This window comes from Penicillium lagena (assembly GCF_028827675.1).
Source record: "Penicillium lagena strain IBT 129212 chromosome Unknown utg000008l_segment0_segment0, whole genome shotgun sequence".
Taxonomy (NCBI): domain Eukaryota; kingdom Fungi; phylum Ascomycota; class Eurotiomycetes; order Eurotiales; family Aspergillaceae; genus Penicillium; species Penicillium lagena.
This window is the reverse complement of record NW_026623229.1, coordinates 1,323,630-1,336,566: the sequence shown is the minus strand read 5'-3', so window position 1 is coordinate 1,336,566 and position 12,937 is coordinate 1,323,630. Positions and strand designations below refer to the sequence as shown.

At 52.6% G+C, this 12,937-nt stretch overlaps 5 protein-coding genes across 5 annotated transcripts; 3 read left to right on the top strand and 2 right to left on the bottom strand.

Annotated features, from left to right (window-relative positions):
• Positions 1-539: 539 nt before the first annotated feature.
• Positions 540-4,524, bottom strand: atg11 (autophagy protein ATG11; the record flags this gene model as incomplete). Its single annotated transcript, XM_056983046.1, has 2 exons — positions 540-4,438; positions 4,494-4,524. The coding sequence occupies 2 exons, from the start codon at positions 4,522-4,524 to the stop codon at positions 540-542; spliced, it is 3,930 nt and encodes a 1,309-aa protein (XP_056828540.1).
• An 86-nt stretch (positions 4,525-4,610) lies between these two features.
• Positions 4,611-5,479, top strand: N7510_011120 (centromere protein H; the record flags this gene model as incomplete). The annotated part of the gene is made up of 3 exons (XM_056983045.1): positions 4,611-4,824; positions 4,886-5,057; positions 5,110-5,479. 3 exons carry the CDS (start codon positions 4,611-4,613, stop codon positions 5,477-5,479), a joined length of 756 nt encoding a protein of 251 aa, XP_056828539.1.
• A 1,707-nt stretch (positions 5,480-7,186) lies between these two features.
• Positions 7,187-7,713, top strand: nhp6 (high-mobility group nucleosome-binding protein; the record flags this gene model as incomplete). Its single annotated transcript, XM_056983044.1, has 4 exons — positions 7,187-7,250; positions 7,332-7,427; positions 7,501-7,625; positions 7,678-7,713. 4 exons carry the CDS (start codon positions 7,187-7,189, stop codon positions 7,711-7,713), a joined length of 321 nt encoding a protein of 106 aa, XP_056828538.1.
• Positions 7,714-9,456: 1,743 nt separating this feature from the next.
• N7510_011118 (uncharacterized protein) lies at positions 9,457-11,463 on the top strand (the record flags this gene model as incomplete). Its single annotated transcript, XM_056983043.1, has 8 exons — positions 9,457-9,869; positions 9,927-10,340; positions 10,400-10,477; positions 10,541-10,773; positions 10,846-10,951; positions 11,001-11,105; positions 11,168-11,349; positions 11,405-11,463. 8 exons carry the CDS (start codon positions 9,457-9,459, stop codon positions 11,461-11,463), a joined length of 1,590 nt encoding a protein of 529 aa, XP_056828537.1.
• Positions 11,464-11,806: 343 nt separating this feature from the next.
• N7510_011117 (CCDC174 family protein) lies at positions 11,807-12,889 on the bottom strand (the record flags this gene model as incomplete). The annotated part of the gene is made up of 1 exon (XM_056983042.1): positions 11,807-12,889. The coding sequence occupies one exon, from the start codon at positions 12,887-12,889 to the stop codon at positions 11,807-11,809; it is 1,083 nt and encodes a 360-aa protein (XP_056828536.1).
• Between the last annotated feature and the right edge of the window lie 48 nt (positions 12,890-12,937).

Below are 12,937 nucleotides of genomic sequence, written 5' to 3'. Positions count from 1 at the left end.
TTCTAGCCTTTTTTCTTTATATATATCATAGACTTGGTTTCTTCGGGTTGGTCTCATTTTGCTTTGTCCTCGTAGATGAGTTTTGCTTGATTCACTAAGCCGTTCCGTGGTGTATGAGAAAGTAAAATCACGTTGTTGGGTATATCTATCCACAGAATGATGCACAAGCATCTGTCAAAATATTTCTCTAGTCCCCAGTATCAGAATATCCTCTCACAGAAAAGCCGCAAACAATAGATTGCTCCGTTAGGTCACACTTTCCTGAACTACTGTGCATTGTTTTCAACCCGATAGTCGAGAGACCACAGTTTCTCCCAAGGACGCGACCTGCCACCGGGTCGACGATCGGTCGTCGACCGCGATGACGGAGATGAAGGGGATGTAGCCAGTTGCGGCTGCTGAGTCGGTACCAAAGTCGGTGCTGAAGTAGACGTATGATCTTGGATATGTTGCTCGCTCTATATATAAACAACAAAAGTCAGATCGATCTGAAAATTTTCTTTCAATGACCCGTAAAAAGCCTTTCATCTCCCTACTTTTCACGGGCCCTGAAGTAGATCACGGCGAACCTCATCGAAGATCGGAGCGGCCTCTCGAGGCGCGGAGGTGGCGTCTGCGTCGGTAGATCGAACGAGGTCAGCTCCAGAATCGGCAGGCTGCTGTGAAGGCGTCGGAGGTCCCCGTTTGGAATTCGAACTATTACGCCGGCTATCCAGATTTTTGGTGAGTGTTTTAGCGACAGTTCCTTCATTGGTGGGCCGGTTCAGGCGAATGCTGCCCTTGGCATCGACGTGTGCAGATGCAACGGTGCTCTTGGCTAGACCCGGAGTAGCGGGGGCGCCGGGCTTCTCTTCAATGGCATCAAGCAGGTACCAGCGCAGACCATCGGACAATTCGAACGGATTCTCATCGTCCAATGAGGCACCGTCGCTGGCACCCCCGAGAGAGCGGCGGTCAGGCGCAACACCGTTCAATGACCTGGAGAGATCCACGACGCGCTCCTCGATCTTGGTGATGCGCGCGAGCAACCAGTCGCGGTTTTGGAGCTTGTGGCTGTCTAGCTCGCGGAGGAAATTGTGCGGTGCACCGACATTGAAAGCAGCCCAGGAGCGGATAGATTGGTTCCGCGTAGGGAGGAAGAGTGCAAGGTCCCCTTCTTTGAAGGTTCGATAGGCAATTTTGTCGTGGGCTTCACTTTGGACCCGGTGGTATTTGTCTCGGTAAGCTCGAGCTTCTTTTTGCCATTTGCGGGCGAGCACCTCGATGTCTTTGACGCGTTTGACGACGACATCGCCAAAGACAGAAACATCAAATTGAGACAGGCACTCCATGAAAGCTTTGAATCTGGTCTCCTCATCTTCCGGGCTTTCGGCATGTGTCCAGTCCAGAAGTGCTGCATCGGGTTTCACTGAGACGATGCCGGACTGGGTCAGACTGTCACCAAGACCTGAAGAAGACGCATTGACTTTGGAAGCTCGTTGGACGGTGAGACTACCATCCTGCTGAATCACGGCGAATCCCAGCTGCTCCAACATTCGTCCCAATTTCTCAATCTGCGAGAAAAGCTGCGTTGAAAGCTCTTGGGACCTGAGTCCGCGGGCCTCAGTCCGAGCGGCAGCCTGCTGCTCTCTTTCGGATGCAAAGCCAGCTTTCTGCTTCCATTCCTCTATCTCATCTTTCGATTTCTGAGCTTGGGATTCAATATCAGCCAGCTTTTGTGACAAGTCCGCCTGTCTTTGTTCTTCCTCGGCAAGTCGTTCCCGAAGCGCATCTGAGCCGCTCTCGCCAGCCGCCATTTGACTTTGCAGGGATTTGAATTTCGAGCGTTCCCTGTCCACCTCTGCCTCCACGGCACCCAGCTTAGACCTCGCAGATGAAAGCTGTTCGGTGAGCCGAGACAATTCCTCCTCGCGATCGGCTGAGCCCTTCTCTTGCTGTTCTGCCTCGGATTCCAATTGATCGATTCTTTTTTCGAGAGTCTTATTTTCAGCCGCCGCTTTGGACGCATTGTCTTCTGCACTCCTCGCGTGGATAGACAAGCCTTCGGAAAGGACCTCGATGGCTTTGATGATGCTGGGTACCTCCGGCGGCATGGAGCCTCCCGGTGACAGGTTCATGAATGCGGCTTGTAGCGCATGGTAATGTTCCTGGTCCCTTTGTGCCAACTCGGCTCCCTGGCGTTCAAGCTCGTCAATCTTCGCCTGAAGGGTGTCGGCTCTTTCTCGCTGAACCCGAATCTGCTCGTTCAGCTCGTTGGCCTTTTGTGCCTCGTCAGCGCTGGTGGTGTGCGCAGTCTGCAGACTGGTCTCAAGTTGGTGTATCCGCTCGTCGGCCTCGTGCTTTTCATGCTCTCGACTGTCCATCAGCCGATCCAACTCCTCTTCCATCTCCTCTGTGCGCAGCTTGAACTTCTTCAGCTCCGCCTCCAAGTATCTCCGCTCATCTTCGAACTCGCGCTGTCGGGCTTCAAGGTTGCCGATAAGATCCTCTTTGGTAGACTGGGCCTCTTGGAACTTGTCGGAGTTGGACTGGCGTTCGGCATGGGCTTCTTTGTGAAGTCTTTGCACGGTGTCTTTCTCCCCAGCCAGCTCAGCCTCCAGGCTTACGATACGCTGGATAAGTGCTTTGTCTTCGGGGGACTGAGTAGCTGAAACGCGCCTTGACGAGACAGACGATCGTCTTGAAAGTGCATCCGGGTGTGGCGAGGCAGGCGAGCTGGGGAACTCTGGACCAAAGTTACCGCTCGACGGACGGCTCAGATGGCTCTGGCGATGAAGGAGGTCTTCCAACTTCCGGATTCGACTTTCAGAGCCCCTCAGTCTCTCCTCTAGTTTTGTCTTCTCTTCCTGTAAGCTCCGGACCATATCGTCCCCGCGGAGTAACATGGAGCTTCGGCTCAAGTCAAAGACACTCCCTTCTTTAAACGCCTTCGCCCGTCGTCTTTGCTGGCGAGTAGGCGCATCTAGATCCTTGTACTGCTGCGAAAGGTCCTCTCCCAGGTTGCTCATAGAGTGTTTGGTCTTCAGGTCTTCGATATAAGTCTCGATCTCTTTCCGGGTTACCTCGGGCCATTCCTCATCCTGACCTTGGAGGTTCACCTCGATTCCTGGCGTGGAGGAATCGGCAAAAGCAATGAAATCACCCATACTTTTCAGCCATTTCTTCCTTCGACGCTGCTCTTCGTCTCGTAAAACGGCCATTTCTTCCGCCAAGGTAAGTGAATCGGTCTTGATTTTATCACTCCATTCTCGACGTCGTACAGATTCGATCAAAATGGACCCATATACCATGGGCATATGAAAGACAGCGTAGATTGTGTCAAAGGCAGTGCTTTCCACGTCCAAGTTGACTAGTTGTGTGTGTGCATCGGCGAGGCAAGACTCTATAGAGGAGATGACGCGCATATGTTTCAGGGCGGCTTTTTGTGCATCGCGGCGACGCTGCACAGCTTGCTCCAGAGCAGCTTGAAGCTCCGTGCCGATCTCCATTAAAGATGGTAATAGATCTTGCGTATGGCTGAGGGCCAGCCTGGATACATTCGCCAGGGCTTTCTGGTTGTTTGGAAGGCCGAGAACGTGTTCGTAGTCCGAGCTGATCTTCTTGGTGATGGTCTCCACCTCCTCAAGAAGGCCATCTACCCCATCAGTAGAATATGGAGAGGCTTCGTCAACTAGCCGCTGTGTGTCCGCGGCAATGTCGCTGACTGCTTTCTCGATATCACGAACCTGTCCCGCAAAACGCGAGGACACGGTTGCAGCCTCCGATCCAGCTCTGTGGACATCGGCCACATCTACGAAATCACGCAAGGTCCCCGTGGGCCGGTCCTTGTCCTTCTTCGGCGTGGAGGGACGACCGAGAACAGGAAAGTCTTCCCGAGCAGGGATGCTCTCGAGGGTGGTCAGAGCCCGCTGCCAACCGTCGAGAGCTGCTTGTTGTTCTTCCAGCAGATTATTCGCCCACGCCTGCGCCTCTTGAAACCGGTGTTCCAGATTGCCCACATGCGACTTGAGATTCTCCAGGGCCACACCCACCGCGCGGTTTATGACCTCGGTCCGCTCATTGTGCTCGCGCGTATTCTTATCGATGGACCCGCAACGGTTCGACAGATCTAATGCCCAGCTTCTCCGAGCCATGTATAGTTGTCGCCATGCGTGAAGGTCATTTTGGTCTGTCAGAGTTGCAGGAGGGCTTTTGGGCTGAAAGGATTCCGGCGGAGGAAGGTCCGGCAGCTGGGAGTCGGCTGGATCGCTCACGTACTGTCGGTCGTAGACGAAGATCTCGTTCTCGGTGGCCAGCGTTTGCACCTTGACATTCTTGCCCCGGGCAGTCATCAATATTTGCCGTGGAGGTGGAATGGCAGTGCTGCGAACGATCCATGTCTTCAAGGCTTCCGGACTGCGAAGTGTGGAGATGGTATCAGCAACTGGGGTAGCGAGCTCTAGAGGGGAGAACATACGACGCAAAAGACACTGGGTCGGCCAGTAAATGCTCACCGGAGTGAGCAATATAAATGTGCAACGACATGGGCCCCCGAGCTTGTCTGTTGTTGAGGGAGACACAGGGGAGAAGGGAAAGAGGGCAGGCTGAGATAAGAGCTCGGGCATCTCGTGATGATCCACCGCCTCCATCATCATCGTCATCACACTCCTTCCACACATGACTGTATGGCGGTAACACATCTGCACCCCCAGGAGCTGACCCTCTTGGAGTATGCCGCGGATGATCCACGCGACACCGTGACGCTGGCCGACAAGGAGGCCGCTATCCTGCAGCTCTACCACCAACTCCAGGACCAGCGCCTGGAGAAGGCGCTTCTCGAACAAGGTACCACGAATCAGTAGTATCATCCCGGAGAATGTACATTTTTTTCTGATTGTCAATCTAGAACCGCAGTTTCTCTCCGGAGACAATGCCGAGGAGCAGCTCGCCATCGCCGAGCGCGAGCTCCTCGAGGCGCGATCGACCTACACGGTCAGGAGGAAAGCCGTGCAGACCGTTCTCATGACGGACCCCATCCTCAAAGCGGTGCACCTGAAAGCATCTACTCCTGCTGAGCGGTACGTCTATCTACAATGTGTCGGATCGCGTTCTCATCGGTCTTGTTTACAGCACGCTTCTCCGCCTGGTGAATCGACGCGACGCATTGGCGCTTGCGCACGAGAATCTCTCCTCGGCTCATGATCTGGTGCTGAATCAGATCTTCAATCTGGAAGTGGACAATCTACGGATCAATGAGGAGAACCAGGAGCTGGTGCGGCAACTTCTCGAGCTCACGAAGCAGGATTCTTCGTGGCGCGAGAGACTCCAGGACGCGGATCTCGCGTCCCAGCTGGAGAGCGTGGAGGCCGATCTCAAGACCCGCAAGGCCAAGTGGGAGACCATGAAGAACATCGCCAGCGCGGTGGTTGTGGGCAGCGGACTGAACTGGGCGGATGATGACGCGCTTTGCGCGCTGGTTCTGGACGAGAGTGATGATTGACATGTTTATCCACGGATTATTAGACGGCGTCTGGTGTTTATTTATTGCGATCTGATCCATCGAGCGTAGCGAGGGCGTGCTCGGCCTTTTAGCAAAAAGAATACTTGGTTGTGCCGTGTTCAGCAAGCTTACCCACGCCTTCATCACTCTGGATCAACTGCTATCCACAATGACGGAGCAATCTTACAACAAGTCATACGGAAATCATTTTTAGTACGGGTTATGGACACTAACTATTGTTTGTTTCTGCAGGGAGTAAGGGCGCTTCGCCTCTGCAGTTTCAGCTTGCTGACAGGCATTATGTATTATTATTGTGAAGAGGATTACTCCTGCCATGGTAATTTACGCGGTACCTCGTACAGCGCGTGTTCACTGCGGGAGCCGATGTACCGGAATGTGCTATCCTCCCGAGCATGCCAGTCGGTATAGCTAATGGCGTGCTCATTAGCTATTCTACCATTTGATATCATATATATATTCCTGCGTCGATGATATTGCCCCTCAATCATAAGTCTGAAGCGGAGTGGACGGAATCCTTACCAAGTCACTACTTGCCGGTTACGCGCGTAAGGTCCGCCACGCTGAACCACACCCCGGATCATGGTCAGACGAAAGCTCGGTACTTTTGACGGGGTCTGACGGAAATCTTCGAGGCATTGAAATTGTCTGCCGCGCTAGCAGGTCTGGTCTTTCACGGCGTTGTGACGAGTCGTCCTTCTTCCAGGTTGTCCCACCTCCACATGAATGAAAGTCAGAATGCCCCGTTGGCAATAATAATCATAATAATAATGAGAATCTTCTTTGTCTTCCAGAATCATCCTATCATAATATAACTTTCACCCAAGTCCTTTCCTCGGAACTCTTGGTACTGGTAATAACTAAGTTAGTTCATGGACGACTGCGCGGTTTATTAATCAGGGTGCTGCTCCACCAACGTACGGCAGTGAGAATGATGTAGGCGTGTACGGGTCTGGTCACGCTCCATGACCACTCCATTTGCCCGCCCCATTTGTCGGCGGAGAGTCGGTAATACCAATACACCACATACCACAGCAAACACTGCCTGTGCGTCCCCCTCTCCCGTGCGACGCTTTCCCTACTACCTGGCCGTCCCCCCTCCCACTCTCTCTCCCTCTCTCCCTCCCTCTTCTCTACTACTGCTACTACTACTCTCCCATACAATCTTCCCCCCATACAAAAAAAAAAGGTACTGTATACTACAATACTATATTCTCAACACTTCTCTCTCAACACCAACCACCCACCACTCTTTCTTTTGCCTTCTTTTCTGTTTTTCTCTCTTCTTTTTCTCACGTCATTACCCTGTCTTTTTTTCCATCTCGTCGTCTTGCCCTGTTTGTACGAGAGCCATCGACTAACAACGCCCGCGCTCTTCATTAGCTCAATTCGCGCTTGATCTCTAGATCTTTCATCTACTCAAACCACTCAAGTAAGTATTTCTCGCGCGCTTTTTCCATTCATCTATCCGCTGGCGACCGGTCGTGACGTGTGGGCGCGTGGTTTGCGACCGCCGTCAACGCGCACCACGCGCTCTTCCCACTCCTCTCTCCGCTGTGTTGACCCCCGTCCTCGTCTGTTCCTTTCTGTTATTCGCTGCCATTGATTCCCGTCAAATCCCACTCCTTGTTTTCGGGTCGCTGTCGCGCTCGGTATCTGCTCAAATCTAACCACCTATCCCCAGTCACCATGCCTAAGGAGAAGTCCACCCGCAAGGCCGCCACTGGCGGTAAGGTCCAGCGCCGCAAGAAGGGTAAGTCAATCGCAACCTGCAATGGACGCGACCGACGCGTCTGCAGTCCTGGGAACCCCCCCAACTGACTCGGTCCCGCAGACCCCAACGCGCCCAAGCGTGCTCTGTCGGCCTACATGTTCTTCGCCAACGACAACCGCGACAAGGTTCGCGAGGAGAACCCCGGCATCAGCTTCGGTAAGACTTTCACCCCGTCGCGACGGGTTACAGTCGCGCTCTTTGGGGTATATAGTTACTAACAACCCTCCAGGCCAGGTCGGCAAGAGCCTTGGTGACAGGTGGAAGGCCCTGACCGAATCCGAGCGCAAGCCCTATGATGCCAAGGCTGCCACTGACCGCAAGCGCTACGAGGAGGAGAAGAAGGCCTACGCCAACGTAAGACGGATTGATCCCTTTTCTTTCATATCCCGCACTAACCCCCGAATAGAAGGCTGCCGAAGAGGAGGAGGAAGAGTCGTCCTAAACGTCATGTTGCCGCTCTACCAAGTGTCAGGGCCGCTGGGCGTTGGTGTCGTTTCTTCCCTTTTCCCTCCCTCACTTCGTTAATTGTGTCACTGGTTTATTTTCTTCTCGTTATTTTTGTCATGCACGGCTTCTGGGATGGGATGACGGTGGTTCTCCTTTGCTTTTTGATTGAACTTATTCTTCTCTCGAGTATGAAAGGGGTTTCAATGTCTTCGTGTTAAATGGGAATATGGTTTTCTCTCCTGCGCATCCTCCTCGCTCTTTTTACTTCGGGCGCGCTGCTTGCGAAGATCCGGCAGGGCGAGCCTAGGCTGTATACTAGTCGAATGAACCGTTCCTATGTCCCTGCCAATAATGATGATTCGAGACCTCCATTGCAAACACTATGCGGTGGCCCAAGCTCCCTTTGTTTACTTTTTGCCCTGAACGCATCGGATCATGGTTGTTCCGGCTGACCCGGTTGCTCGCCCTGATCTAGTGATTAATGGGAGATACGTGTCAATGCCTCTTTACAAATGCAGCGTGCAGTGGCTATTCGTCACTGTGGTGGACTTGAAGCATCTGTTTTTCTCGGTTTGAAGGGTATGTCGCTGCAGAGACTGATACATGTGGTGTTGCATTCTTGTCTTTCTTTCAGACAACAATGAGGTTGTCCAAGATATATAATGGTTGAGCTCTGAACAATGGATTACCTCAGAAGTGCAGACTGTATCCACCAATAAGGAGAAAGCCAAGCTTGGTTGTACTCCTAGTATACAGTTGTCACCACATCTTCGTGAGGCTGAGAAGAGAATACACGCTAGACGGAGATCTTATCAACCAGCGATCCAATAGTTGTCTGTGGTGGCCTTACTTCCCCTGGATTCATGGATATGATTCGATCTTTTACTTTACAATCCATTTATTCAGGAACCGCGTCGAGCTTAATCTTGTTTACCGGATTCACAGCCTCGTCCCAGTCTCACAAGTAAGACCAATATCCGAAACCGAGAGATTTCCCTCTCCGTACGCTACATGTCGAGTCGTTGTCTACTGCTCTGCATATGGGAGTCACCTGTATTACGGGTGCGTCAAAGGCTACACCTAGATAATGTCCGGCGGGGTCACCATCACCTGGTTTTGAATGTCGTGGGCACGCTGGTGTCCAAATAGAGTAGTTCCCGCCGGCCATCTGGGGTGGTTGGTTGCTGGGATAGGGACTCCTATTACATAGTTGAATCCCAGCAAGTACATTCCTGAATATCGTCCCGGGATACGGACTGGACATGCTCTCTAGCGAACTGGTGACGGAGAAAGTTGGGTATTAACCGGCAGCAAGTCGGAGGAGCGGCTTCGGGATAAGCCTAAGGACTCGCATATTATGCATAATATTAATTAGGATTACATAGATGCAGTTAGAATAGATCATGACTCAGTCTCTTCAGCATCCCTGATCCTTCCCCTCCCTATAGGGCTCCACCGCGGGCCCCGCCATTCCCACACGAACACGTCAAAAAGTCAACTGGAAACAAGAGCCGCATGGTCGCACGTGCAGTTTTCCAATTTTCCTTAGTTAATTGCCAAAATATAATCTTATCTGCATCCGAGCGTCGTTGGCTTGTGTTGTTCCTTGTCTGGCGCTGTCTCTGCCCCACGAGAACACGAGCAACCAAACCCCCTCCCCTCCACTTGAAACAAATCACACACATAATAGTAGGAAAAATCTAAAATTCATGGCCTGACCACTCACAAGTCTGAGACCATGGCCCTGCGCACGTCAGCCGAGAACGCCGAAGACGTCGCCGCCGGCTTTCAGGCGTTCCGCGTCCCTCTCCCAGAGCACAAGACCGAGATCACCCGCCTCATCTCGGATCTGTATGGCCTCAGCGCGTCGTTTACCACCATCGATGCATTGATCAAGGATCCGCGCTATAAGCGCGGCTTCGCCCGCGCCCATGCAGACATTGAATTGGTGCGCGGTAGCTTGAAGTACACATGTCAGGATGTCTTTGATTTCTTTGGCCAGCTCGATAGCGGGAATGTTCCAACCGAGCAGTATAGGCGCACCTGGGTTGCTATGAACCGCTTCTTCTGGGATGAATCGCAATATTCGCTCACAACCCGGCTGGCAAAGTATAAATCCTTCCTAGGGGAGATAACCGATGTGGTGCAAAAGTAAGTGTTTAGGGCTGTTTGTGTCTCCAGAATAATGCTTACGTTGAGAAATTGCAGCAAAGAACCAAATCTTTCACTCCTGTCCAGATCTAGGAATAGCCTTAAGACCCTGCTGGCCACGCAGGATCAGCGACTGGCGCCCCGACTGGAACGTATGAATCTCGGCCGCAACCCGTCCTCCAGCGACACCAATACAGAACCAAGGAGTCCAGCCAGTGACCGTAGACCGCGCGCTCGTCGATCGTACGAGCGCCCTCGCCCGCCGGGTTCCTTACCGCAGTCACCTGCATCCGGCACCTTTGATGTTCCACCGCAAGCCCCTGATGCGCCGAGCTCGCCATTGACAGGGTCGACGACGGCAACAACCACTACGACCAGCCAGTCGGCCAATGATGCGATCAAGTACCACTGGGCAAAGGAAGTCTTCTCAAGCCCTGACACAGATACACCTATTCCTGCCCCGGAATCCCGGTACGATGAACTATGAACAATACCAGTCATAAATGAATATCGTTAACAATGCCCTGCAGATCGGAATGTTACGGAAAATCTGACCCGGGAATTAAACAATGGCTTCGAGAGGCAGGCTTTCAAGAAGTCCTCCAATTGTAAGCCAGCTCTATCCCGCCAACCACCCCAAAAGGACCTTGCCTTACTAACTTTCATTCTAGAGCCTTCGCTGACGGTAACGACATGCGCGTGGCCTTTCATCTACGTCCAAACGACCACCGTGCTCGCATGCTCTGCAAAACTCCGCACCGCAGCCGTCCGAGCGAGTACTCCTGCATACCACTCAACATGCTGGAGATTGCTCGAGACGGCTCGTGCCTGCAACTATGTCGCAGACGACGCCAGGGGACTGAACTTGTGATGTGGGCAAATCTTAGTTTTACAAACATCGAAAGTATGTTCAACCACCAGTTCCTTGGGTGAAAAGAGAATTATCTTATTGATGTTTCATGATGAACAGCTCTAGTCTTATTCTACGTCACTTTTCTCGCGCTTCGCTCCCAGGATGCGGGGAGGCCGGTCGAATATATTCGAGACTATGAGTTGAATGAAGAAGGGGAGATTTACGGAGGGTGAGTCGTCATTATCTTTTACCAAATTATAGTACTGAACCTCGCCCAGACAAATTATCGACGACGGCTTTCCGCATGCCCTGCGCGTATATCAGGATACGGTAACCGGGGCTGTGAGATTGCAGGCATCTGTTCACCGGGGAGAACTAAAACGGTATGAACAATATGCCCCCTCCCAGTAAACCTCTTACAGTGAACTAACGCTCATCAAAATAGCACACCCGTCTGGACAGCCTTCATAACATCCTACCTTGGGACCTCGGGCTGGCTCCGCCGCACAGGCCCAGAGAAAGTTCTAATTCGCGACCTGAGACCTGCCATCTTGATGTCTGCAGATGACTATAATGCACCGCAAACGCCTCGGGGAGGGTTTATCTTGACGTTTCTGACCTCGGATGGTGGGTTGTCCGTACTTGATATTGCCGAGAGTGATGCTGATTTTCTGACAATTAGATGCCGACGGGTTTCTGGATACGATAGCGGAACTAGCTGCGCTGACTATTGTCAGATGATGGGAATTTCTTCTCCATCTTCCTCCCAGAACTCCTGTTGTGGGAATGACTGATGAATATACGTTGATATGATTGATGATGATTCAAAAGTCGGATTGGGTTTTGTGTTTTGACTTAGAGGGCGGCATTTTTGGTTTGTTCTTTTGGACTCCCACCTCTTCTGGGTCCGGATTACCCCGAGGGTGGGCGGTTCTCATATTAGACCCCTTGAAAAGGGACTTCCTATACTTCCTTCCATCGACTTTGAAAATGAACTTAGCTCGAGTGCATTTTCTCCATACCGTATAGTTGTAAACATGAGGGTATCTCTAAAAACAAAGAACGCGAAGCCGTTATGCAAGGTTTACTCCGTCGGAACCACTTCAGTCCCCGGCTGCAAATCAGCCAAGAACCTCTCAGCCAGTCTCTTATTCCTTAGCTCCTGAATCTTCGCGCGCCGTTCATCCTTAGCAGCCTCTCGCACTGCTCTTCGCGCCTGCTGTGCCTCCCTCTCCCGCTGCGTCTCACCACGCGCACTCAGCAGCTCCTCCATCTGCTTCTTGCGCTCCTCCTCGTCTCTCGAAAATGCATAAAAACCCGTCCCCCGATTGCGCACCTCCGCATCTGCATCGTAGTGCATATTCTCTGGAGGCGTAGGTGATCGATCTCGCCTCGTCGCAAGATGCGCCATGTGCGACGCAACGTCGGTGTCCGGATTGAAAGCCTGCGACTGGACCGTTTCACCGTAGATGAGATTGTCCGGACGTGAGGGCCTCCAACGATCCCCGCTTGCGCCGCCCTGTCGACTGTCTTGTTCCTTTTCGCGGGCCGCGCGCGCAGCTTCGGCCCTTGTCCCGCGACGAGACCGTCCCAGTTCATCTTCGTAGGATATGATAGATGCATTATCATCCTCTTCGGATTCCTCCTCGTCATCGGATCCATCGTCTCTCTTCCGTTCCTCATCCGCCCATTTCTTATCGAAGTCCACTAACCCCTCGCGCTCTTTCCGCCTTAATCGCGCTGCGTAGTCCTCTTTATTTGCTCCCTCCTCGTCGTCGCTGCTATCTCCCGCGAGATACATCCCTTTCTTCATATCCTCATACATGCGCACCTTCTCCTCCATGCGCCGCTTTGACCGGCCCAGCGCCGCAGCGTCCACGGACCCGATGTCTTGGCTGCGCTGGTGGACTTGCTTTGAGGATTCATCTTCCAAATCCGCTGCGGCGCGCTTTTGGGATCCCTTGTTGGGCTTGGAGAAGAGGTCGGCTTTTGCGGCTTTGGATGGACGTGGGCGTCCTCGGGAGGTGGATTCGGAAGAGCCCTGGGAGATGAGTGAGGATAGTTGGGTCGTGAAGGAGAGGTTAGAGGAAGAAGGTTGGTTTGCTTGTGTACTGGATTTGGAGCGCGGCTTTCCGTATAAGGAGGAGGATGGTGGATTGGGTGGCATCTTGGTGGATTGAAAGAGAGAGAGAGAGAGAAGGAGAGGCAAGAAAGA